This window comes from Erythrolamprus reginae, chromosome 2 (assembly GCF_031021105.1).
Source record: "Erythrolamprus reginae isolate rEryReg1 chromosome 2, rEryReg1.hap1, whole genome shotgun sequence".
Taxonomy (NCBI): Eukaryota; Metazoa; Chordata; class Lepidosauria; order Squamata; family Dipsadidae; genus Erythrolamprus; species Erythrolamprus reginae.
The window spans coordinates 343,325,073-343,351,063 of record NC_091951.1 but is presented as its reverse complement, the minus strand read 5'-3'; the positions used below and the strand labels follow the sequence as shown (position 1 = coordinate 343,351,063).

The 25,991-nt window shown below is 42.5% G+C and overlaps 1 protein-coding gene across 1 annotated transcript in view; it reads right to left on the bottom strand.

The window, feature by feature from the left end:
- Positions 1–25,373, bottom strand: part of DYM (dymeclin) — a 293,904-nt gene extending 268,531 nt beyond the window's left edge. The window contains exons 1-3 of the mRNA XM_070736919.1: positions 25,208–25,373; positions 6,469–6,511; positions 3,435–3,631 (exon numbers count right to left, since the gene is read on the bottom strand). Coding sequence (XP_070593020.1) covers positions 3,435–3,574 — 140 coding nt within the window. The 5' untranslated portion in view covers positions 3,575–3,631; positions 6,469–6,511; positions 25,208–25,373. The remainder of the gene's footprint in view (positions 1–3,434; positions 3,632–6,468; positions 6,512–25,207) is intronic.
- Positions 25,374–25,991: the final 618 nt, after the last annotated feature.

Below are 25,991 nucleotides of genomic sequence, written 5' to 3'. Positions count from 1 at the left end.
CAATTTTATGTTAAATGTGTGTTTGTATGTTTGTCAATTTTAAGAAAATCAATAAAGTTTATTTAAAAAAAAAGTCAAAAGCAATGTGACTTGAATTTTAAAAAAATTAAGCACACACAGATTAGGCAGAAGACTAATCTAAACAACGGACACTTGAATGAATGATTACCGTCGTAACGTCCCCAAGAGGCACTAAAGAAAGTTTGTTTATGGTCAAGAAGGCTTGGTTAATCTTGGGATTATGTTGGGAAACCATTACTGTTTAAACAAGCTCACTTAACAAGAACGCTTCCCATACGTGCAATGCATCATGATAAATATAATCATTTATAGCAAAACTTTTGGAACCTTCAGGGAGACCGAATAACAAAAATGAATGATTCGTATGAAGTGCCAAGCCCTGATCCCGCAAAAGGATGAGCAACCTTTGGCAATCAGAGGTCTCACAGAGGTCCCACAGCAGCTATGGCTTAGGACCAGGACCGTTTCTGCCTCAAGTATCCCAACAGCCGGTTAGGTCCCACAGAGCTGGCCTTCTCCAGGTCCCATCTGCCAGACAAGGCCGCCTGTCGGGGGCCTAGGGGAAGAGCCTTCTCTGTGGTGGCACCAGCCCTCTGGAATCAACTCCCTCCAGGGATTTGTACAGCTCCCACCCTCCTGGCTGTCCGCAAGGCCTTAAAAATTCATCTGTGCTAGCAGGCTTGGAGCCATCGAGTATTATGTCTAGCTCCAGCCAATGTATATGGAATGAATGTGGATGACTGATTTTAAGTACCGTATTAGGTTTTAGAATTGTTTTAAATTAGATTTCTTATATGTTGTATTTTTGTTCTCTGTTCAGTGGTCCCTCGATTTTCGCGGGTTCGAACATCGCAAAACGGCTATACCACGGTTTTTCAAAAATATTAATTAAAAAAATACTTTGCGGGTTTTTTCCCTATACCGCGGTTTTCCCCGCCCGATGATGTCATACTTCATCGCCAAACTTTCGTCCACCTTTAATAAATATATTTTTAAATAAACTTTAATAAATAAACATGGCGAGTAATAATGTAAATGGTTGCTAAGGAAATGAGAAATTGCAGTTTAGGGGTTTAAAGTGTTAAGGGAAGGCTTGTGATACTGTTCATAGCCAAAAATAGTGTACTGTATTTAATTCCGCATCTCTACTTCGTGGAAACGCATCCCCTGCGAAAATCAAGGGAACACTGTACGTTGTTTTATTATTGTTTTGAGCCGCCCCGAGTCTGCAGAGAGGGGCGGCATACAAATCAAATCAAATCAAATCAAATCAAATCAAATCAAATCAAATCAAATCAAATCAAATCAAATCAATAAATAAATAAATAAAACAAAACAAAACAAAACAAAACAAAACAAATCTATTTTGCTGTGAGCTGCCCCGAGTCTGCAGAAAAGGGCGGCCTAGAAATCTAATAAATGAATAAATAATAATAATAATAAATAAAAATAAATGTAACATTATAAAAACCTGTATGGGGACGGAAAAAGACGAAAGCTTACCTATTTTATCATGCGCCCGCCCAATGAAAATTAATGGGACATTAGGCATCCATTTCTGACTGGTTGGTTGTTGCAATTTTAAAGGCGTGCCAGGAAAAAAAGGTTTGTAAAATCTCAGGTAGATTGATTGCTTATTTCTGGTTTTAGTGCCAGGTAAACAAACCTCACGTTCCTATGTGTCCCCGTCTCCTTCTGCTCCCTGTAACACTTTTCAGGTGAGGATAAACACAGCAGCCGATGGTTCTAAATCCAGCAGGATTTAGAAGAGATAAGAGAGAGCCTCTGCATCCATTTCACTAGAAATGTGCGTGCTGAGAAGATATCCCAGCTTGAGTACAACAGCAAAACATACACGTGGTATATATGACTACAATTCTCGACAACTTGTGGTATTTCATTAAGGAAACAATTTATGTTTGAAGTACTGTATCTTTAACTGCGCAGTTGGAACATCCACTCCAAAAGTAAATTACTCAGCTCCCATACATCAGCACCATCTAGTGTTCAAGACATTTTTCTGACCCTTTTTGACTCTCAAGTTATATAGAATAGAATAGAATAGAATAGAATTTTTATTGGCCAAGTGTGATTGGACACACAAGGAATTTGAACATAGTACAGTATGTATATAATTACAATATAAAAATTTATTGTTAAATTCGTATTGAGCACTGAGACGTTCAAATATTGGTTTGTTCACAGTATAATAAGAAATATTAAGAAACAGGATGAAAGTCTTCCCATTTGAAGAAAAAATTATCAGAAAAGTAGGAACAGTCAGAATTAAGAGCAAATAGTACGGTAACATTAACCACATTGAAACATAGAAACATAGAAGACTGACGGAAGAAAAAGACCTCATGGTCCATCTAGTCTGCCCTTATACTATTTCCTGTATTTTATCTTAGGATGGATATATGTTTATCCCAGGCATGTTTAAATTCAGTTACTGTGGATTTACCAACCACGTCTGCTGGAAGTTTGTTCCAAGGATCTACTACTTTTTCAGTAAAATAATATTTTCTCATGTTGCTTTTGATCTTTCCCCCAACTAACTTCAGATTGTGTCCCCTTGTTCATGTGTTCACTTTCCTATTAAAAACACTTCCCTCCTGAACCTTATTTAACCCTTTAACATATTTAAATGTTTCGATCATGTCCCCCCTTTTCCTTCTGTCCTCCAGACTATACAGATTGAGTTCATTAAGTCTTTCCTGATATGTTTTATGCTTAAGACCTTCCACCATTTTTGTAGCCCGTCTTTGGACCTGTTCAATTTTGTCAATATCTTTTTGTAAGTGAGGTCTCCAGAACTGCACACAGTACTCCAAATGTGGTCTCACCAGCGCTCTATATAAGGGGATCACAATCTCCCTCTTCCTGTTTGTTATACCTCTAGCTATGCAGCCAAGCATCCTACTTGCTTTCCCTACCGCCTGACTGCACTGTTCACCCATTTTGAGACTGTCAGAAATCACTACCCCTAAATCCTTCTCTTCTGAAGTTTCTGCTAACACAGAACTGCCAATGCAATACTCAGATTGAGGATTCCTTTTCCCCAAGTGCATTATTTTACATTTGGAAACATTAAACTGCAGTTTCCATTGCTTTGACCATATATCTAGTAAAGCTAAATCATTTACCATATTACAGACGCCTCCAGGAATATCAACCCTATTGCACACTTTAGACTCATCGGCAAATAGGCAAACCTTCCCCACCAAACCTTCCCCTATGTCACTCACAAACATATTAAAAAGAATAGGACCCAGAACAGACCCTTGTGGCATAGTCCGCAACTCTTAAAGCTGCCAAGTTTGGAGACCTCTGCTCTATGGCATAACATTATTACAGAACCTGGTTGTTCCGCTTTCATTACTAAACATTATTGCTAGAGGTGTAACACCTACCTGTTTGTTGGGATAGTGAAGCTAAAAGAAAGCAACTGATTCCAAAACGGGTCGTTCTCGGAGATGGCCTCTCGTCCTGACAGTTTCTTTAAATATTCATTTTCCGGAAGCTCGTGAATGCTGCTGCTTGCGGCTCCCATCTTCTCAATTAATCCAGTCTGCGCTTTTTAGGGTTTCATGTCATCGATGAAAAAAGCCTGCAAACAGATTGAGAAAATGCAATAACATTGTCACCAGCAGAGTGTCTGGAAATAGAGGTAGTCCTCCACGTACGACAGTTCATTTAGTGAACATTTAAAGCTATGGCATAGATGGATAGAGAATTCTGTGATTTGAAGTCCACAAGTTTTAAAGTTGCCAAGTCTGAAGACCTCTGGTTTACATGTAAGTATCTGGCAATAAGTCTCATTTAAATATTGCATTTTAGGGTAGGTAGAAACAGGACTGCACTGTTAATGAACAAAATATAGTGATACCTTGTCTTACAAACTTAATTGGTTCCGGGACAAGGTTCTTAAGGTGAAAAGTTTGTAAGACAAAACAATGTTTCCCATAGGAATCAATGGAAAAGCGATTAATGCGTGCAAGGTCAAAATTCACCCCTTTTGCCAGCCAAAGCGCCCATTTTTGCGCTGCTGGGATTCCCCTGAGGGTCCCCTCCATGGGAAACCCCACCTCCTTCAATTGCCAGCAAAGCACCAGTTTTTGTGCTGCTGGGATTTCCCTGCTGGGATTCCCCTGCAGCATCACAAAACCACGGAAGTCCGGAGGTGGGGTTTCCCATGGAGGGGAGCCTCAGGGGAATCCCAGCAGCGCAAAAACGGGTGCTTCGCTGGCAATGGAAGTCTAGAGGCGGGGCATCCCAGTGGCGGCGGTGGGTTTGTAAGGTGAAAATAGTTTGTAAGAAGAGGCAAAAAAATCTTAAACCCCGGGTTTGTATCTCGAAAGGTTTGTATGACGAGGCGTTTGTAAGACGAGGTATCACTGTAATGTGAATGTAAAAAAATATTTTATTCAGAGATGGTTCGTGTGAAATGAAATAAGTATCTCACTAGTAAATATGATGCCTTCTCACTAATAAAACCTCCCCATTCTATTCACAACAGAGATTCTTAGTTGTCATTTATGAATGCTCCAATATAAGAGAGGACAAAAGCTCATCGTATTTAATTGAAATTTAGAATGTGCGTTGATTAAAAAAGTAAAAAAATAAAGATCATTTATTTAGGCACGAAAGCCAATTGGGTGACTGTTGCGGTTGGCTCTGGCTCAGCTCCTGCCCCAAGGAATGTGGAGGTGGCGGTGGGGGAAACATCCACATGCCACAGGTCTGTTTTGCTCCCGATAGATCTAACTGCCTCATGCCTGGCAACTTATATGGGTCTTAAGGCTCTTGAGAAAGGCGAGGAGGGTGGGGGCAGTGAGAATCTCTGGAGGGAGCTGATTCCAGAGGGCCGGGGCCACCACAGAGAAGGCTCTTCCCCTAGGCCCTGCCAGATGACATTGTCTGGTCAATGGGACCTGGAGAAGGCCAACTCTGTGGGACCTAATCGGCCGCTGGGATTTGTGCGGCAAAAGGCGGTCATGTAAGTAATCTGGTCCGATGCCATGTAGGGCTTTATAGGTCATCACCAACACTTTGAATTGTGTCCAGAAACCAATCAGCAGCAATGGATGGGGTAACCGAGTTTACCCTTACAACATTGTGCCACACAGTTATAGTCTATGCCTATAATGGCAAACCTATGGCACATGGGTGGCACACAGAGCGCACACGAGGCATTGCCCCATGTCAGCTCTGAATGAACATCTGGCAAACCCATTGGGTCCGTTTTTCGCCATCCACAGGCTGCGGAGGCTTTCTTGAAGCCTGTAGATAGCTAAAAATGGCCCAATGAGTCTACTTGAAGTCCATAGGCTTCAAGGAGGCTTCTGGGCATGGACAGAGAGGCAGTTTGGGGGTATGCATGTATGCGCAGGGAAGAGGACACTGCATTATGGGTGTGAGTGTGGCATCCAAGCAAAAAAAAGGTTCGCCACCACAGTGTTCCCTCGATTTTCGCGGGGGATGCGTTCCGAGACCGCCCGTGAAAGTTGAATTTCCGCGAAGTAGAGATGTGGAAGTAAATACACTATTTTTGGCTATGAACCGTATCACAAGCCTTCCCTTAACACTTTAAACCCCTAAACTGCAGTTTCTCATTCCCTTAGCAACCATTTAGATTATTACTCACCATGTTTATTTATTAAAGTTTATTAAAGAAAATATTTATTAAAGGCGGACAAAAGTTTGGCGATGACCTATGACATCATTGGGCGGGAAAAACGGTGGTATAGGGGGGGAAACCGCAAAGTATTTTTTAATTAATATTTTTGAAAAACCGTGGTATAGCCGTTTTGCGAAGTTTGAACCCGTGAAAATCGAAGGACCACTGTAATCCTCAAATTCTTTTCCATCTAAAGGAAAGCAAAGAACCAATATGAATTTCCGTGGAGTAGTAAAGCCAAGGGAATAAGGCTTTGCTTCTTTTAAACGGGACATAGAGATAAGCAAGAGTTGCTGTATTTTTCCCATCATGTTTTGGATGAGGTACAAAGGAAGCAAATACTTGAAGTTGGAAAAGATCATATCTGGAATAATGAGGAATTTAAACCACTTTGGGACCCAAATTAATCATAAGGGTGTACAAAAACTTCACAAGCAGCAAAACTCTGGCATATCTCTCGAAACATAATGTTACAGCAGATTAAATTAACAGACTTGTTTGGGAGAACATGACTGAGAAATTCACTTCTTTGCTTTCTGTAAAGCATATGACCAAAAAGGTGACCCACTACTCAGAACACAAAACCAACAATAAATTTGGAAAGCCCACAAAAAACCGGAAAGCAAATGTTTCGTTTCAACCATCACCTTCAACATGTTATTTTATTGCTGGGTTTCAATGTACAGATGTTTCTTATACAAACATTCTATTTGAAGATCATAAATTTTTTTACAATCTTATCCAAAAAAAACCCCCATATTTTTTACCTTCTGAATTTCAGATTTATTGTCTTGCTTGGTGAATTTCTTCCTGTAGAAGAGAACATGACAAGTATAAGATGGGTATTAGAAACATAGAAACATAGAAGACTGACGGCAGAAAAAGACCTCATGGTCCATCTAGTCTGCCTTATACTATTTCCTGTATTTTATCTTAGGATGGATATATGTTTATCCCAGGCATGTTTAAATTCAGTTACTGTGGATTTACCAACCACGTCTGCTGGAAGTTTGTTCCAAGGATCTACTACTCTTTCAGTGAAATGATGTTTTCTCACGTTGCTTTTGATCTTTCCCCCAACTAACTTCAGATTGTGTCCCCTTGTTCTTGTGTTCACTTTCCTATTAAAAACACTTCCCTCTTGAACCTTATTTAACCCTTTAACATATTTAAATGTTTCGATCATGTCCCCCCTTTTCCTTCTGTCCTCCAGACTATACAGATTAAGTTCATTAAGTCTTTCCTGATACGTTTTATGCTTAAGACCTTCCACCATTCTTGTAGCCCATCTTTGGACCCGTTCAATTTTGTCAATATCTTTTTGTAGGTGAGGTCTCCAGAACTGAACACATTATGAAGTGAATCAAACAGCAAGGTCAAGCTTTTGTTGTGAATGGTATGATAATAATAATAATATGGAATAATAATAATAATAATAATAATAATAATATTATTATTATTACATTATTATTATTATTATATAAGAATAATAATAATAATACTATTATTATTGTTCTGTTGTTGTTGTTGTTATTATTATTATTATTATTATTATTATTATTATTATTATTATTATTATTATTATTATTATTATTATGTCAGTACAACACAGCAAACGAGATCACTATGCTGGATTTCGTATTTCATCACCTGTCAGGCGCTTCCCAAGCACCTAGGACTGTGTGATGTAGCAGCGAATTATGTTTGCCGATCCCAGTAAAGCGGCCTTTTGCAATTGACAGATGGAGATTTTGTCAATTCCAATGGTTTTCAAATGTCCGCTGAGATCCTTTGGTACTGCGCCCAACGTGCCAAGTACCACTGGGACCACTTTCATGGGCTTATGCCAGAGTTGTTGCAGCTCGATTTTTAGATCTTCGTATTTCACTAATTTCTCTAGCTGCTTCTCCTCAATTCTGCTGTCTCCTGGGATTGCGATGTCGATGATCCATACTTTCTTTTTCTCCACAATCACAATGTCTGGTGTGTTATGCTTCAGAATTCGGTCAGTCTGAAGTCGGAAGTCCCACAGTAGTTTTGCTTGCTCATTTTCGACCACTTTTTCGGGCTTATGATCCCACCAGTTCTTTGCCACTGGTAAATGGTAGTTCCGGCACAAGTTCCAGTGGATCATCTGTGCCACAGCATCATGTCTACGCTTGTAGTCAGTCTGTGCGATCTTTTTGCAGCAGCTGAGTATGTGATCGATTGTTTCATCTGTTTCTTTACAGAGTCTGCACTCTGTATTATTATTATTATTATTATTATTATTATTATTATTATTATTACTATTACTATTACTATTTATTAGATTTGTATGGCGCCCCTCTCCGAGGACTCGGAGCGGCTCACAACAAGAGTCAACATATGTATGTAGAAAGTCATAATATTAATTTAGGAAAGCGTGAAAAATATAGATATGGCAATCCGCAAGTTAAATATTATATTGTAAATTTACAAAATATAATAAGGAAAGAAGGAGAGCAAAATATCTCTCCAATTGTTATTTTATTTTATTTTTGTCGTTCTCAATTTTTCTTTACTTTTTACTTTCTGCATTTTGTTCTTTTTCAAAGGTGTTCGTTCATATTTTTCTTTGAATTCTGTCTTGTATTGTGCGTTCGTTAATAAAAATTGAAAGAATTTTAAAAAGAAAAAGAAAGTCATCCTCACAATCCAGAATTGCTAAGATGGTTAATGAGTAACTTTTCTTTAACACTCTAGTGCATCCTGCTTCAAGCCGTTTAATGGTAATGCAAACATTGTCATCAGCCACTGATAGGAATGTGTCAAAGAGCTTTTGTCAAGGTATATCAAAGAAAGCCAACACCCCAGAAGACAGGCTTAAGCTACAGAAGGCTCTCGACAGACTTGAACATAGAGTTGTTAACCTGATCCTACATAGCTTCTGCTCCGGCAATCTCACACTACTCACAAGAGCCTACAAAACTTTTGCCAGACCCATCGTTGAATACAGCTCATCTGTCTGGAACCCATACCACATCTCGGACATCAACACCCTTGAAAATGTCCAAAGATATTTCACCAGAAGAGCCCTTCACTCCTCCACTAGAAACAGAATACCCTATGAAAATAGACTAACAATCCTAGGTTTAGAAAGCTTAGAACTATGGCGCCTAAAACACGATTTAAGTATTGCCCACAAGATCATATGCTGCAATGTCCTACCGGTCAATGACTACTTCAGCTTCAACCGCAACAACACAAGAGCACGCAACAGATTCAAACTTAATATTAACCGCTCCAAACTTGACTGTAAAAAATATGACTTTAACAATCGAGTTGTCGAAGCGTGGAACTCATTACCGGACTGCAATGTGTGTGTATATATATATATGTATGTGTGTGTGTATATAGAGATATATATGAAGGGATTGGATACTGTAGCCTAGGGGTTAATTTTCTGCCTTACAAGGCAAAAGTTGCAAGTTCAAATCCCAATGAGGATATGGCTAGCTGATGAGGCCAAAATAAGGCCAAAATAGATCTATCCTAGTCTCCCTTAATTTTCAAATTCAGCAATAACATCTGACATATATATATATATATGTGTGTGTGTGTGTGTGTGTGTCACATGTTTTTTTGTTGAATTTGAAAATTAAGGGAGACTAGGATATATATATATAATATATATTCCATAACTCAATTATAGAATTATATTCCTAAACAAGCTACAGGTAGTCCCCGACATACGACTGGGATCTGTTCCCATGGCCCGTCATAAGCCGAGTTTGGTGTAAGTCAGAATATTCCAATTTACACGAATATTCCGAATTACATGGCGGCCACCGGGGAGGGGGGGCTTCTTCAAGAAACCAACAGCCGGCGAAGCCTCCTGCTGAACGTTCGGGTGAGGGGATCTCCACGGTGGGTGCTCGGAGGCTAAAGCAACGCAGCACAGAGAAGGCCAGGCTTTTGGTCCCTTGAAGCCAGGCTTTCTCGGTGCTGCGTTGCTGTAGCCTCTGAGGTGCCCACCGCGGAGATCCCCTCACCCGAACGGAGGCGGCGGCGGCAGCCTCAGAGGCTGCAGCAATGCAGCGCCGAGAAGGACCGTCTGTTGGTCTCTTGAAGCCACCACTGCCTCCATTTGGGCAAAGCGATCTCCACAGGGTCTCCGAAGCCGCCGCCCACCGCGGAGATCCCTTTGCCCGAACAGAGGCGGTGGCGGCACCGGTGGCTTCGAAGCTGTCCCCGGGTCGTCCTAACGACGAAACGTCGTACGTCAGGGACGACGTAACCCGGGGACTACCTGTACGTGTATCCTGAAATTTAAAAAATGCCACCCTGAATCAATGATGCATTTCCTGTCATAAATCCATTTCTTTCCTTTGGAATGCTTTTTTTTTAAAAAAAATTCAGAATAGAAAACATGTTGTTGCAACAAGATGTCATCGGGAATATTTTGCAAACGGGGTATCCTTGGCAACCAGCCGCAGCGTCTGTGGATGTCATTTCTGTTAAAATGAATAGATAGTGGGAGGATTGATCAAAATTTTGGTCTCTAAAATTTTATCTGTGGCAAATGAGGGATGAAGATTTAGGTCTGTAGACCACTGGAAAGTCTTAAATGATTTCCATGGTTTTGCTGACAACTTTTAGGGCAGCAAGGAAAGTAATAGGCTATGTTCACGTACTGTGAGCTAAACTATAGTGGGATTTAAGCTGTGAACTGCAGCAGAAACCATAGTTTATCAAAGTGCCATGTTTCACAATCTTGGCAACATGAAGATGTGCGGACTTCAACTCCCAAATTTCCCCAGGGATGTGAAGTTCACACATCTTCAAGTAGTAGCTAGTATAGGTGAAACTCAAAAAATTAGAATATTTATTTATTATTTATTTATTAATTGGATTTGTATGCCGCCCGCTCCGAGGACTTTGGGTGGTTCACAAGATATCAAAACAATATACAATATACATATCTAAAATATTATTTACATATATACAAAATAGAAACAATCCATAACAAGCACTAAGCAATCCAATATAATAAGCACTAAGCAAATACACTCCCCCCCCCAGGCAAAGCAAAAGCGAATGAGCGTTAAAGCATCATTGAGGGAAGAAGTACTGGCGCCCTCTTATGGCGAACCAGCCCAAAATATTTAAAGTGATGGTACAAGAGACTACAATAGGTAGTTTACAATGGCAAACCCTAACAACCATGTACCTTGTACTAATATGTATTATTGTGTATTGGACAAAATAAATAAATAAATCCACCATCAGAAAAACTAGAATATTACATGCGGTCAATAAACAAGGTTTGTACATAGAACAATATCGGATCTCTGAACAGTATAAGCATGCATATGTACTCAGTACTTCATTTCGGCCCCTTTTGCAGCAATTACTGCCTTCAAAGCAGCGTGGCATGGCAGCTATCAATCTGTAGTACTCTAAGGTGTTATGGAAGACCAAGATGCTTCAATAGTGGCCTTCAGTGTTTCTGCACTGTTCAGTCTTATGTCTCTCATCTTTCACTTGTCAATGCCACATAAATGGCCGCGAGAGCTATCGTGGGGCTTCCAAGATCTGCCCACATTTCACCAACACTCCGCGGCCTGCACTGGCTGCCGATCAGTTTCCGGTCACAATTCAATTGGTTATGACCTATAAAGCCGTACATGGCATCGGACCAGAATATCTCCGAGACCGCCTCCTGTTGAAAGAATCCCAGGGGCCGATTAGGTCCCACAGAGTTGGCCTTCCCCGGGTCCCATCGACCAAACAATGTCGCCTGCAGGACCCAGGGGAAGAGCCTTCTCTGTGGTGACCCTGGCCCTCTGGAATCAACTCCCTCCAGTGATTCGAATAGCCCCCACCCTCCTCGCCTTCCGTAAAATGCTGAAGACCCACTTTTGTCGCCAGGCGTGGGGATAATTACCATCTTTCCCCCTTTTTATTATATTTTTGGCCTTACTGCATGATAGATTAGGTTGGATGTATGTGACTGCATAGTTAGGGGTTTTATTATGTTATTAGTGTCTTTTTAAATGGATTTAATTTTTTATTATTAGATTTGTAATGTATTGTATTACTGCTATGCGGTGAGCCGCCCCGAGTCTTCGGAGAGGGGCGGCATACAAATCTAATAAACTATAAACTATAAATTCTCTATGGGATTCAGGTCAGGCGAGTTTGCTGGCCAATCAAGGACAGTAATCCCATGGTCCTTGAAGCTGGTTTTGGTGCTTTTGGTAGTGTGGGCAGGTGTCAAGTCCTGCTGGAAAATTGAAGTCACCCTCCCCATAAAGCTCGGATGCAGACGGAAGCATAAAGTGCTCCAAAATCCCCTAGTTAGACGGCTGCATTGACCCTGGACGGAATGAACCACAGTGGACCAACACCAGCAGATGACATGGCTCCCCAAATCAACACAGACTCTGGAAATTTTTGTATCGCATTTGGAAACCAAGGACCCAGAATATGGAGGAAGAAAGGACAGACACACAATGCAAGATGCTTGAGGTCCAGTGTAAAGTTTCCACAGTTGGTGTTGATTTGGGGAACCATGTCATCTACTGCTATTGGTCCACTGTTGTCCTGCCGGGCTCTCTGGTAGGAGCCTCCCAAAAATTCAAGGGTACAAATTTCAGACACACACACGTTTGAAAATTCAAAACAATGTTCTTTATCCCAAAAGTCAAAATAAACTAAGCACTCTTTTTGTATTGCAAAGAGCACTTGTCCCAAAACAACCGGGTAGTCTGTACAATTTCCCTTAAGCAGTCATTAAGTACTTAGCTAGCAGCTGTGAAGAAACTTCACACCACTTCTTCTTCCAAGGAAGTGAGACACACACACACACACACACACGTTGTTCTGCTTTGGCTTCAAAGGCGTGAAAAATCAACAAAGTCCAGAAAACAGCAACACACGATTCCTGAAGAACTGCGATCAGATACTCTTTCACAATGGCCAAACCCACACGCTGCTATTTATAGCAACAGCCCTAATTACTGGAGCCCCACCCAACCACAGGTGGCCTCATTTTGTCCTGTAATAATCCTTCAGTTGTTGTCTCCTATGCATCACTCTACGCATGCGTGGATGTGTCATTAATTCTTGTTCAGAATCCAGGGATGATACAGATGATTGATCTCCTCCTGGGCTGTCTGCCAAACTCCCCTCTTCCCTGTCACTCATGCTTCCTTGGTCAGAGGAGGCTTCATCGGCAGATTCCATCAGGAGCAAAACAGGCCTGTGGCATGTGGATGTCTCCCCCACATCCACCTGCACATTCCTTGGGGCAGGAGCTGGGCCAGAGCTAACCACAACAACTGTATATATTATGTTTCACCTTTTAAGCTGCATTACTAAAATAAATAAATATTTGCACGATATTCTAATTTTTCAAGTTTCACCTGTATTAGTTCCAAGGAATAGTGTGCTTGAATAAATGAAAAGGTTTAAGATATTAGAAAGAGCTTGGCAACAAGCAGCCTAGTTTGTGACAATGTCACTTTCAAGAGTGACTGAATTAATGAATTAATTAATATATGAATGAATGAATGAGTGAATGAATGAATGAATCCGTCTGTCCATCCATCAATCCATCTATCCATCCTTTTGGGATATGGCTTTACAAACATCTACTGTTGGTGGAATTTATTCTTTACCCAAGGATCTTTTTCATCATTTCCTCTTTAGCTATAATACTATGGGTATTGAATTAAATGGAAAGATGAGCTGATGACACACGGAGTGAAATGTCTTTACATGGGAAGAGAGTGAAAAACAGATGTCTAAAACAGCCATGGCAGAAAGACAGGGCTGCTTTAATAATTCGATTTGATATGTAGGGAATTGGCGTATAATCAAATTATTATATATTTAAGGCTTTACATTTGAATTGAAGAGTAGTGGGGGAGAGGGGACCTCTGGGGAGTTGGAGAGACGAGGTATTGAGGTTATAACTGGGAGAGGTAAATATGGCAGGAACTGTGGGATAGACCGCTCCCGGGGAATTAGGACTCGCTGTTTCAACGCAATTATGTTTTATCCTGTTGTTAAGCGCCCGGAGTCCTTTGGGAGTTGGGCGGCATATAAGTTTAATAAAAGAAATAAATAATAAATAGAATATGCATGTAGCAAGAAGATATATTTTAAAATGAACTAAATACAGTGATACCTCGTCTTACAAACGCCTCGTCATACAAACTTTTAAGAATTTTTTGCCTCTTCTTACAAACTATTTTCACCTTACAAACCCACCGCTGCCGCTGGGATGCCCCGCCTCCGGACTTCCATTGCCAGCGAAGCACCTGTTTTTGCGCTGCTGGGATTCCCCTGAGGCTCCCCTCCATGGGAAACCCCACCTCTGGACTTCCGTGTTTTTGTGATGCTGCAGGGGAATCCCAGCAGCACAAAAACGGGCGCTTTGCTGGCAACGGAAGTCCAGAGGTGGGGCTCCCCAGCAAGGGGAGCCTCAGTGAAATTGCAGCATCGCAAAAACACAGAGGTCCAGAGGTGGGGTTTTGAGGAGTTCAGTGTTTTTGTGATGCTGCAATTTCACTGATGCTCCCTTCGCTGGGAGACCCCACCTCCGGATTTCCATTGCCAGCGAAGCGCTCGTTTTTGCGATGCTGGGATTCCCCTGCAGCATTGCAAAAACACAGAAGTCCAGAGGTGGGGTTTCCCATGGAGGGGATCCTTAGGGAAATCCCAGCAGCGCAAAAACGGGCGCTTCGGCTAGCAAAAGGGGCGAATTTTGGCCTTGCACGCATTAATAGCTTTTCCACTGATTCCGATGGGAAACATTGTTTCGTCTTACAAACTTTTCACCTTAAGAACCTCATCCCGGAACCAATTAAGTTTGTAAGACAAGGTATCACTGTAGTTTCCTTTCTCTACAATAAACGTATACTATACACTGACTTGTTAATAAGAGAAGCATTAGAAATAAGAATGTTTCTATTTCTTGATCCAGACTGTTAAAATAATGCTATGCTAAAAAAGATAAAATGTTTCAGCACTACATATATAAGCCTCCTTTAATTGCTATTAAGGGGAACATTGAAAAGCATTCTCAAACTGCACGTACTTCATAAGTATCTTATTTAAAAAGATATAGGTGAACAAAAGACTATGACATTAATTCTCACGTCTCAAAAGGCAATATGTAATTTCTTGGATCATGGAACCCGAAGAAGAGAACTAATTAACACAGCGTGTAGATTGTCACATTAGGCAACAGGCATTCTTTCTTATAATAAGCTGACAAATAATTATGAATGGTAAACAACATTATACAATGCAAAGCTTGTATGCATTACCCTTATGAATGTGCCCCAACTTTGCAACTGGCTTTGCCACTATTAAATTTCAGCCACTGTATTAGATTTCTTCCAGTTATTCTTCTGCGCCATATAAAACGCGAAACTCCCAGTTTAGGAATATGATCCTCACTACATCCCTCAAAGAAATGCTCTTTAAGGGCAATGGCGTTTAAAGAGTAACATGCACACAGGCAAAAAATTTCTGGAATAAAATAACAAATTGGTTAAAAGAAATAGTAAATGAAGAAATTGAAAAAAAACAATTATATTTATTGGGTATTTTTAATTAAAAAAATAGAAAAAGAGGTAAGATAACTAGTTATACATATACTAACAGCTGCCAGAATAGTATATGCCCAACAATGGAAAATAGACAAACTACCAGAAGAAAATATAATAATTAAAAAGATACTAGACTGTGCGGAGATGGACAGGTTATCCAAAAGATTAGAGGGAAAAGAAGAATCAGGTTACTATAAAATATGGGCAAAATTTTATGATTGGCTAAAGAAAAGAGCAACAAAGAAATAAATAAAAATCTACGCAAAGCAACACGTCGAATAAAAGAATTGAAAAATTAATAATATGTGAAAGAAGCAAAATTCTCTGATCAAACACCTAAAAAGTGGGGAAACTTTCACTTCCCAAATGTTGTATGTGTATGTCTTTATGTATGTTTTTCCTTTTTTTTGTATGTTATATTTGGAAAAAAAACAAATAAATAAAATATAAAAAAAATAAAATAAAGAGTAACATGTAGAAAGCATCCTGGCCTATCTCCCAAAAGTACTTTTTCAAAAGGCAACTAGACTTTCTTGGGGAGTTTTTTTCCCCCTTGAAAACATTTCGCTCCTCATCCAAATTGAGAAGCAGCTTCTTGGATGAGAAGCGAAAGGTTTTCTGCCATTGACTTTTGCTTGTTAGAAATCAGCTGGGAAGAGAACAAATGGGGAGGACCTGAATCCAGGACACTGCAACTCTAATAATAATAATAATAATAATAATAATAATAATAATAATAACAACAACAACAACAACAACAACAACAACAACTCAGCTGCAGCAAAAAGATCGCACAGACGGACTACAAGCATAGACATGATGCTGTGGCACAGATGATCCACTGGAACTTGTGCCAGAACTACCATTTACCAGTGGCAAAAAACTCGTGGGATCATAAGCCCGAAAAAGTGGTCGAAAATGAGCAAGCAAAACTACTGTGGGACTTCTGACTTCAGACTGACCGAATTCTGAAGCATAACACACCAGACATTGTGAATGTGGAGAAAAAGAAAGCATGGACCATTGACATCGCAATCCCAGGAGACAGCAGAATTGAGGAGAAGCAGCTAGAGAAATTAGTGAAATACGAAGATCTAAAAATCGAGCTGCAACGACTCTGGCATAAGCCAGTGAAAGTGGTCCCAGTGGTACTTGGCACGTTGGGCGCAGTACCAAAGGATCTCAGCGGACATTTGAAAACCATTGGAATTGACAAAATCTCCACCTGTCAATTGCAAAAGGCTGCTTTACTGGGATCGGCAAACATAATTCGCCGCTACATCACGCGGTCCTAGGTTCTTGGGAAGCGCCTAGGTGATGAAATACAGCATAGTGATCTCGTTTGCTGTGTTGTACTGAAATAATAATAATAATAATAATAATAATAATAATAATAATTTATTAGATTTGTATGCCGCCCCTCTCCGCAGACTCGGGGCGGCTCACAACAACAATAATAACAATATACAATGTAACAAATCTAATATTAAAAGAAAGTATCTAAAAACCCGTCATTTAAAAAACATACAACACAAGCATACTATACATAAAGTCTATAAGCCTCAGGGAGATGTCTCAATTCCCCCATGCCTGGCGATATAGGTGGGTCTTAAGCAATTTACAAAAGGCAAGGAAGGTGTGGGCAGTTCTGATCTCTGGAGGGAGTTGATTCCAGAGGGCCGGGGCGGTCACAGAGAAGGCTCTTCCCCTGGGGCCTGCCAGACAACATTGTTTAGTCGACAGGACCCGGAGAAGGCCAACTCTGTGGGACCTTATCGGCCGCTGGGATTCGTGCGGCAGAAGACGGTTCCAGAGATATTCTGGTCCGTTGCCATGTAAGGCATTGCCTCTTGCACATACCTCCCAAAGACCAAAAGAGCACACAGAGTTGGCCTCCTCCAGGTCCCGACTAAGCAATGCAGGTTGGCGGGACCGTGGGGGAGGGCCTTCTCTGTGGCCGCCCCAGCTCTATGGAACCAACTCCCTCCCAATGTCCGTACTGCTCCCACTCTACTGGCCTTCCATAAGGCTACGAAGACCTGGCTTTGCCGGCAGGCCTGGGGGGCCATGAACTAACAAATGACATGGCCAAATTGTATGAATGGCGTGTATGCATGTGATCATGATTGTTTTAATTAATGGGTTCTTTTTATTGTGGGTTTTATAGTTTTAGATATTATATCTGACTTCTTTTTTTACTGTTTCTCTATTTATTTGTGTTTATATTATTATTGTAAGCCGCCCTGAGTCCTTCGGGATTGGATGGCATAGAAGTCGAATGAATGAATGAATGAATGAATGAATGAATGAATGAATGAATGCCAGTTGCAATTGTCCCAATTTTGATCACATGATCATGCAGATGTAGCAACATCCAAGGCATGAAAAAATCAGTCACTTTTTTAGTGCCCCTGTAAGTTTGAACAATCACTAAACAACTGATTGTAAAGATTACCTGTACCTGTAGCACTCATTCATTCATTCATTCATTTAATCTGATTTCTATGCCGCCCCATCCCAAAGGACTCAGCGCAGCTTACATTAACAACAATACAAATACAATTTAAAAAGGTCAAATATAAAAGTCTAAAACTATAAAACCCCAGTTAAAACCCACAGTTCAACTATCCAATCAACATACATGCATATCATTCAACACAATTTGGCCATGACAGATGTCAATTAATGGTGCCCAGGCCTGCTGGCAAAGCTAGGTCTTTGTGGCCTTGTGGAAGACCAGTAGGGTGGGAGCGGTACGGACATTGGGAGGGAGTTGGTTCCCTAAAGCCGGGGCGGCAACAAAGAAGGCCCTCCGCCACGGCCCCGCCAACCTGCATTGCTTAGTCGATGGGACCCGGAGGAGGCCAACTCTGTCTGCTCTTATTGGTCTCTAGGAGATATGCGGCAGGAGACGATACCGTAAATAGTCTGGCCCTGAGTCATGTAGGGCTTTATAGGTAATAACCAAAAGAGGTACACCCAGGATAGCTCGCGTGGCTACATTCTGGACAAATGGTAAATTGTTGTGGTTAGCTCTGGCCCTGCTCCTGCCCCAAGGACTGTGGATGTGGGGGAGACATCCACATGCTGCAGGCCTGTTTTGCCCCCGGTGGAATCTGCTGATGAGGGCTCCTCTGACCAAGAAGACATGAGTGACAGGGAGGAGGAGAGTGTGGCAGAAAGCTCAGAAGGAGATCAATTATCTAGCTCCTCTTTGGATTCAGAACAAGAGTTAATGATACAGCCACGCATGCGGAGAGCGATGCATAGATCAGCGTTTCCCAACCGGTGTGCCGCGGCACACTAGTGTGCCACGAGACACAGCCAGGTGTGCCGCCAAGCTCCTAGGGAAAAAGGAGAGCTTAAGGAGAGCCCTGCCCAGCTGGAGATTCCCTGGCAGCACCAGGTAGAAGCCGGCAATGCAGCACCCTTTTCCAATGCCGCGCAAGGAGCTGGGCGTTGGAGTTTGGGGTGGGGAGCGATGAAAGTGCGGAGGCCGGCGCCGCAGCTGCCCCCACCCCCCAGTGCCTCCGTTCCCCTCGCGCCCCTGGCTTCTCGCCGCTGACGCCCGCCCACCCTCCCGCTCGATCTGCCCCTTTCTCCAGCTCCTCCGGCGAGCGCTCAGAGAAAACCTTCTCACAGCGGAGGTCGGAGAAGGTTCTTTGGAACGTCGGGGGTGCATGCGCGTGCGCGCCCTATTTCCCAGCCAGCCTACCCGGAAAAGCTTTGCCGGCCTCTGCAGAGAAGGAAGAGAGAGAACAAGAGAGAGAAAGAAAGGAAGAGAGAGAAAGAGATAGCAAGAGAGACAGAATGAGAGAGAGAGAAAGAGAAAGAAAGAAAGAGACAGCAAGAGGGGGGAAGGAGGGAGAGAGAAAGAGAGCCAAAGAGAGAGGAAGGAAGGAAGAGAGAAAGAAAGAGATAGCAAGAGAGACAGAATGAGAGAGAGAGAGAAAGAGAAAGAAACAAAGAAAGAAAGAAAGAGACAGCAAGAGGGGGGAGGGAGGGAGAGAGAAAGAGCAAAAGAGAGAGGAAGGAAGAGAGAAAGAAAGAGATAGCAAGAGAGACAGAATGAGAGAGAGAAAGAAAGGAAAGAAAGAAAGAAAGACAGCAAGAGGGGGGAAGGAGGGAGAGAGAAAGAGCAAAAGAGAGAGGAAGGAAGGGAGAAAGAAAGGGATGGAGAGAGAAAGAGGGAGGGAGAGAAAGAGGGAGGGAGAGAAAGAGGGAGGGAGAGAGAAATAGAGCGAAAGGGAGAAAGAGAGATTTTTTTTGTCCAAACTTTTTTGCGCCCGCCCCCCAATGTTCCCCAGGATTTTGAAAATGTGAATAATGTGCCGCAGCTCAAAAAAGGTTGGGAAACACTGGCATAGACAACAACAACTGAGAGATTATTATCAAAGAAAATGAGGCCACCTGTGGTTGGGTGGGGCTGTGGTAATTAGTGAGGCTGCTATAAATAGCAGTCTGTGGGTTTGGCCATTGAGGAGGATTATCTGATCCTTGTGTTTCGTGACTGATTTACTGACTTTGACCTTTTGTGGGCTGATTTTCCCCCGCTTTGAAACTAAACCAGAGCAAAGTGTGTGTCACTTTGTGAAAGAAGAAGGACTGTGAATTACCTCACAGCTGCAAGATAAGTATCACAGAACTGATAAGGGACTTGTACAAATTACCAGTTTGTTTGGAGACCAGTGCTCTTTGCTATACCAAAAGAGGGCTTGGTTTAAGTGACTTTTCATTATAAAGAACATTGTTTGTCTGAAATTTGTACCTGTGAATTTTTGGGAGGAGTCTACCAGAGAGCCCGACAGAACAGTAAATATAGCTGGTAAATATAGCTGCAAATTGTTTTGTTTAATCAACTTAATAAAGCTTATGGTATAATACAAAATTGTAAGGCGTTTCAATATACAGAATCCTGCATATCAGGATTCTAGGTAAGTGATAAATTAATCTAAGACGCAGTGCTATTTTTAGACAATTCACAACCATAATTGCAAAAGAATTCTAGTCTCAAAGACACCACATGCAAAGCAACCATGTAAAATCAGATACTGTTTAAACTAATTGTCGAGTGACTAAACTAATTCTTTCTTTGCATAACCTCTCTTTGGAACAGATGCTTTAAGAATGTAAAGAGCACAGATGTGACACCTTCTCCCTAAGTGAAGATATATTCATATTAAACCTCACGTTTCAATTTAAAAATAAAGCTTTCTGGGAAGAATCTGAAAGAAGGAATTGAAAGCAACAAAAACATAGCAAGTAGCAGGGAAAGAAATGTACCTAAAACTGAAAATATGTTAAAGCAACCTTGTGGATTATGAGACTGTGAAGACTGTTTTATATTTTCAAGACTATAATAGGAATAATCATCCCCCCAAAAAAAGGATTGGGTGATCAAGGAGAATTAAGAAACTAAGAAGCATAATTTTGCTTTCTCCCATTATTAAGAAAAAAAGAAGGGAAAATGTTACATACGTGAGTTGTCATATAATTTGCAGAACTCCATAGGAATATGGCATATGGAACATAGGAAGAAATATAAATAGAAACATAGAAACATAGAAGTCTGACGGCAGAAAAAGACCTCATGGTCCATCTAGTCTGCCCTTACTGTATACTGTTTTCTGTATTTTATCTTAGGATGGATATATGTTTATCCCAGGCATGTTTAAATTCAGTTACTGTGGATTTATCTACCACGTCTGCTGGAAGTTTGTTCCAAGGATCTACTACTCTTTCAGTGAAATAATATTTTCTCACGTTGCTTTTGATCTTTCCCCCAATTTCAGATTGTGTCCCCTTGTTCTTGTGTTCACTTTCCTATTAAAAACACTTCCCTCCTGGACCTTATTTAACCCTTTAATATATTTAAATGTTTCGATCATGTCCCCCCTTTTCCTTCTGTTCTCCAGACTATACAGATTGAGTTCATTAAGTCTTTCCTGATACTTTTTATGCTTAAGACCTTCCACCATTCTTGTAGCCCGTCTTTGGACCCGTTCAATTTTGTCAATATCTTTTTGTAGGTGAGGTCTCCAGAACTGAACACAGTATTCCAAATGACCCAGTGATGGGTTCTAAATCCCATCGCTACCGGATCGCTTGCGTGTGATTCTTCTGCACATGCACAGAAGTGTCTGGGGCGAGTGGGCGGAGCCTCCTGCTGCCATAGCAACCAGTTTATACAGCTGTACCATACCGGTAGCAATCCACCACTGAAATGACCACACAAAAAAGAGGCCAAACTTTGAATTATGTCAGCAATGCACAACCCTGAATAGGATTCGCACCTCACAGGGCATCTGCTGAGACTCTCTATATAAAAGGGTTAATAGCATCCTCCCCTCAGTGTGACTACATCAAATTATAGATCAAATCTTGACCAGCTGTAAATTGAGGGCATATACTGGTCCGGTATCTAGGCCGGTATGTGTATATATAAAATGCTGTACTTCAGTGATTAGTGGCCTAGACATTGGTATTTGAATCTGTTTATATTTTATTGTCTTACTAATCTAGGTGAAATTATCACATATGTTGCTAGTCCGTGTATGATTATTTATTTATTTATTTTATTTTATTGCATTTCTAGGCCACCCTTCTCCAGGGCGGCTTACAGGATAAAATCAACACAAAAATTACACAGCTCAACCATAAAAGCCACATCCCAAAAACCCCACACTCAACACATTCATCCTAACTCATCCTATTAATGCTCAACGGTCGCAGGCCTGCCGGCAAAGGGGTGTTTTTAAAGCCTTTTAAAAGGCCAGAAGGGTGGCGGTAGTGCGAATCTCCGGGGGGGAGTTGGTTCCAAAGGACCGGAGCTGCCACAGAGAAGGCCCTTCCCCTAGACCCCACCAGGCAACATTTCTTGGTTCACAGGATCTAGAGTAGGCCGACTCTGTGGGATTTGACTGGTCGCTGGGATAAATGAGGCAGGAATCGGTCCCATAAGTAATCTGGTTTTAAGCCATGTAAGGCTTTATAGGTAATAACCAACTTTTAAATTGAATTCGGGGACCAATCGGTACCTTGGTACACCCAAAGCTGTTCGCACAGCTGCGCTTTGGACTAACATGGCATCAAACCAGATTACTTACGGGACCGCCTTCTGCTGCATAAATCCCAGTGACCGGTTAGGTCCCACAGAGTTGGCCTTCTCTGGGTCTCATCGGCCAGGCAATGTCGTCTGGCGGGGCCCAGGGGTAGAGCCTTCTCTGTGGCGGCCCTGGCCCTCTGGAATCAACTCCCTCCAAAGATTCACACTGCCCCCACCCTCCTAGTCTTTCGCAAGAGTCTGAAGACTCATTTACGTCGCCAGGCATGGGGCAATTAGATCAAGCCCCTTCCCCTGTTTATGAGATGTAATGTGTGGTTGTGAATGAGTTGGCTGACTGATTTTAGTATATATGGGATTTTAGTAGTATTTTTTAATTAATTAGATTTGTTGTCGTGTTGTTTTTTGCATTCTGTGAGCCGCCCCAAGTCTTCGGAGAAGGGCAGCATACAAATGTAATAAATAAATAATAACAACAACAACATGTTTGCTGGTTCACTTGTTGAGAACTGATTCTTTAGTTTTTCAAAGTAGCTTCTTTTTGCTGCTCTGATCTCCCTTAATAATACATGTCTGGTGTAACATGGGCATACCTTGGGAAGCCCATGATTGCTCTTGCAGCTGCATTCTATTGGTATGGTAGGGGACGGCGCACCACTGGTGGCCACTAGATTGCACAATTTGCACACGGCCGCTACGGTGCCAGTCCTATGGGTGCCGCCATTTTTTTCTTCATTTTTTTTGTATTTTTGCTTCATGCACATGCACAGAAGCAAAATCTCGCGAAGGGATGCACACGCATGTGAGATTTCAGCAATTTTTTGTTTTTGCACATGTACAGAAGCAAAAAAACCACCGAAATCTCACACACTCATGCATCCCCCCACGGGATTAGCCCACTCCATTAGCAACCCTTTCTGGCGGTACTGACTCATCGGCTCTGGTTTCCCAGGGGAAGGAAAAGGCTTAGGACGAGACTATCTACAGGACTGTCTTCTGCCTCATGCATCCCAGTGACTGGTTAGGTCCCACGCAGTCGGCCTTCTCCAGATCCCGTCGGTCATACAATGACGTCTGGCGGGGCCTAGGGGAAGAGCCTTCTCTGTGGCGGCCCCAGCCCTCTGGAATGAACTCCCTCCAGAGATATGTACCACCCGCTCCCTCCTGGTCTTTTGTAAAGCTCTGAAGACCTACCTCTGCTGGCGGGCATGGGGGCCATGAGCAACGAGATTGTCTCCGGCCGATGTTGTTGTGAGTGATTGAATGGGATGAATGTGGATGGCTGTGTATGGGGTTTTTAATATTTTGACTAATTTTGTGTATTTCCTTTTTTAAATAATTAGATTTCTACACATATTGTTTATATTACAATGCTGTACGCCGCCCTAAGTTACCTCGCGAAGGACGGCATAGAAGTCTAATAAAATAAATAAATAAATAAAAACACGCTGGGATGCGCATGCATAGCACGTGCTTATGTGCAAGGGAACCGTGCGCAGCGCACTGCCAGTGGTTGTAATGGCAATCCACTCCTGATACGAATTTATATTTTATTTACCTCTAAGAGGGCAAGAAAAAGACCTTAAATATCAACACAACCAAGAATTGGACCACATTACATAAGAACCTAAGAACCTAAGAAGAGCCATGCTGAATCAGGCCAAAGCCCATCGAGTCCAGCATTCTGTGTCACACAGTGGCCCACCAATTGTCCATGGGGATCTTGAGTAGAAAGAGGAGGCAAGACCCACCCTTTCCCCTGACCCCCAACAAATGGTATTCAAGGGAATCCTGCCTGCCTCAACCAACATAGAGGCAGCACATGGACATCCGTTTCAATAACCACCGATACACTTGGCATCCATCATGAATCTGTCTAATTACTCGTGGGACCACCTCCTGCCGCATGAGATTTTGCCCCCAATCTCCTTGCCTTCCGCAAGAGTGTTAAGACTCACCTATGTCTCCAGGCTTGGGGCAATTAGGTCTCAGCCCCCTGGCCAACGAAATGAGATGTATGATTGAACTGGTATGGCTGTTTTTAAATATTGGAATGTTTAGATTGCAATTTTAAATTTAATTAGATTTGTCTTTATGTTGGATTGTCATATTATATGTTGTGAGCATACTGAGTCCTCGGAGAAGGACGGCATACAAATTGAAGGAAGGAAGGAGGGAGGGAGGGAGGGAGGGAAGGAAGGAGAAGAAAGAGGAAGAAGGGAGGGAAAGGTAGGAAAGACGGAAGGAAGGAAGGAGGGAGGAAGGGAAGGAAGGAAGGAGAAGGAAGAGGAAGAAGGGAAGAAAAAAGGAAGGAAGGAAAAAAGAAAGAAAGAAAAAGAAAGAAAGAAAGAAAGAAAGAAAGAATCGGGGCCCAGGCTTTTACAATGAGGTGTTGCCTGCCTTGACACAGCACCCCAACAAGGGAAGTCAAACACACACTTTGAATCTTACAAGGTGCAACAACTCCCCCCACCCCATGGCTGTCCTGCATTGGAGGGGGAGTTTACCTAGGTTCCTAAGGCACTGCTGGGTTAAACAGGGAACGAGTCCACACGTGGTTTAAGCTCACGTAGGCGCACGAAGCACTAAACCCGTGTTGGCCAAGCAATGTCTGGACCCATATAGCTCGCTTAGCACCTCTAGGGATGCAGAATCTTCGCTGCGTGTGTGTGTGGGGGGGGGGAGGATATACCCCTGGCAGGGTAAGGGGCACCGGTATTTCTTCCCCTGCAAGCAAGCATTTCCTAGCCCCGCTCTCCCCGACTCGCTGCCTTCCCCAATGGTCCATGTTCCCCCCCGCCCCACCTTTTCAAGGCTAACCGGCCCTTTAAACAACCCCTTCTGGCGGTACCGACTCACCGGCTCCGGTTTCCCGGGGGAAGGAAAAGGCGGTGCACCCTTGCACCCCTAATCTCCGCACGCACACACCCCGGCTCTCTCCTGGGACCTGTCGCGCGTCCCCGCCGCTGTCTTGCGACCGCGCGCGCTCCCGACCGTCTGGATTTCCCACCCGCCCCCTCCTCCTGCCGCGCGACCGTTTCTAGCCACGCCCTCCGTCGGCGATCTTTTCACGTCGTCACCAACTTTCCCTTCTCGGGAGGGGGAGAGCCGAGTCCTCGGAGGTCACGTGCTCCGATTCGCCGCCCGGCCGCGCTGCATGCTGGGAAATGAAGTCCTCCTAAGCGTTTGAGTTCGCAGTTGATTTCCCATCGCCTACGCAGAAGCCATGTTGTTTCCTAGGCTACCTGCGGAGTTAAAAGTTTCTTGTGTAAACAGACGCCCCGGTGGCTAGTTGGCTCTTCTATGACTTGTGGAGTTCAACTCCCAGAATTCCTGAGCCAATCTTGCTAGCTTAGGAATTCTAGGAGTTGAAGTCCACATGTCATAGAAGAGCCAAGTTTGCCTACTCCTGCCCTAGTCAAGTGGAATTTAGGGGTAACCTGATTTTGCAAATGCAAACTCACGTTTTGAAACACACCGTTTAGTGTCCCAGGTGAAAGCCCATTTTATAGAGTGGCAAGTTGACTAAAAGCACAAGTAATTTGCCTGAAAATTGAACATTACACACAGCACAACAGCCCTGTGGGATCCAAAAGCGTTATGTTATTCATTCATTCATTCATTTATTTAGTCAGTCATGGGC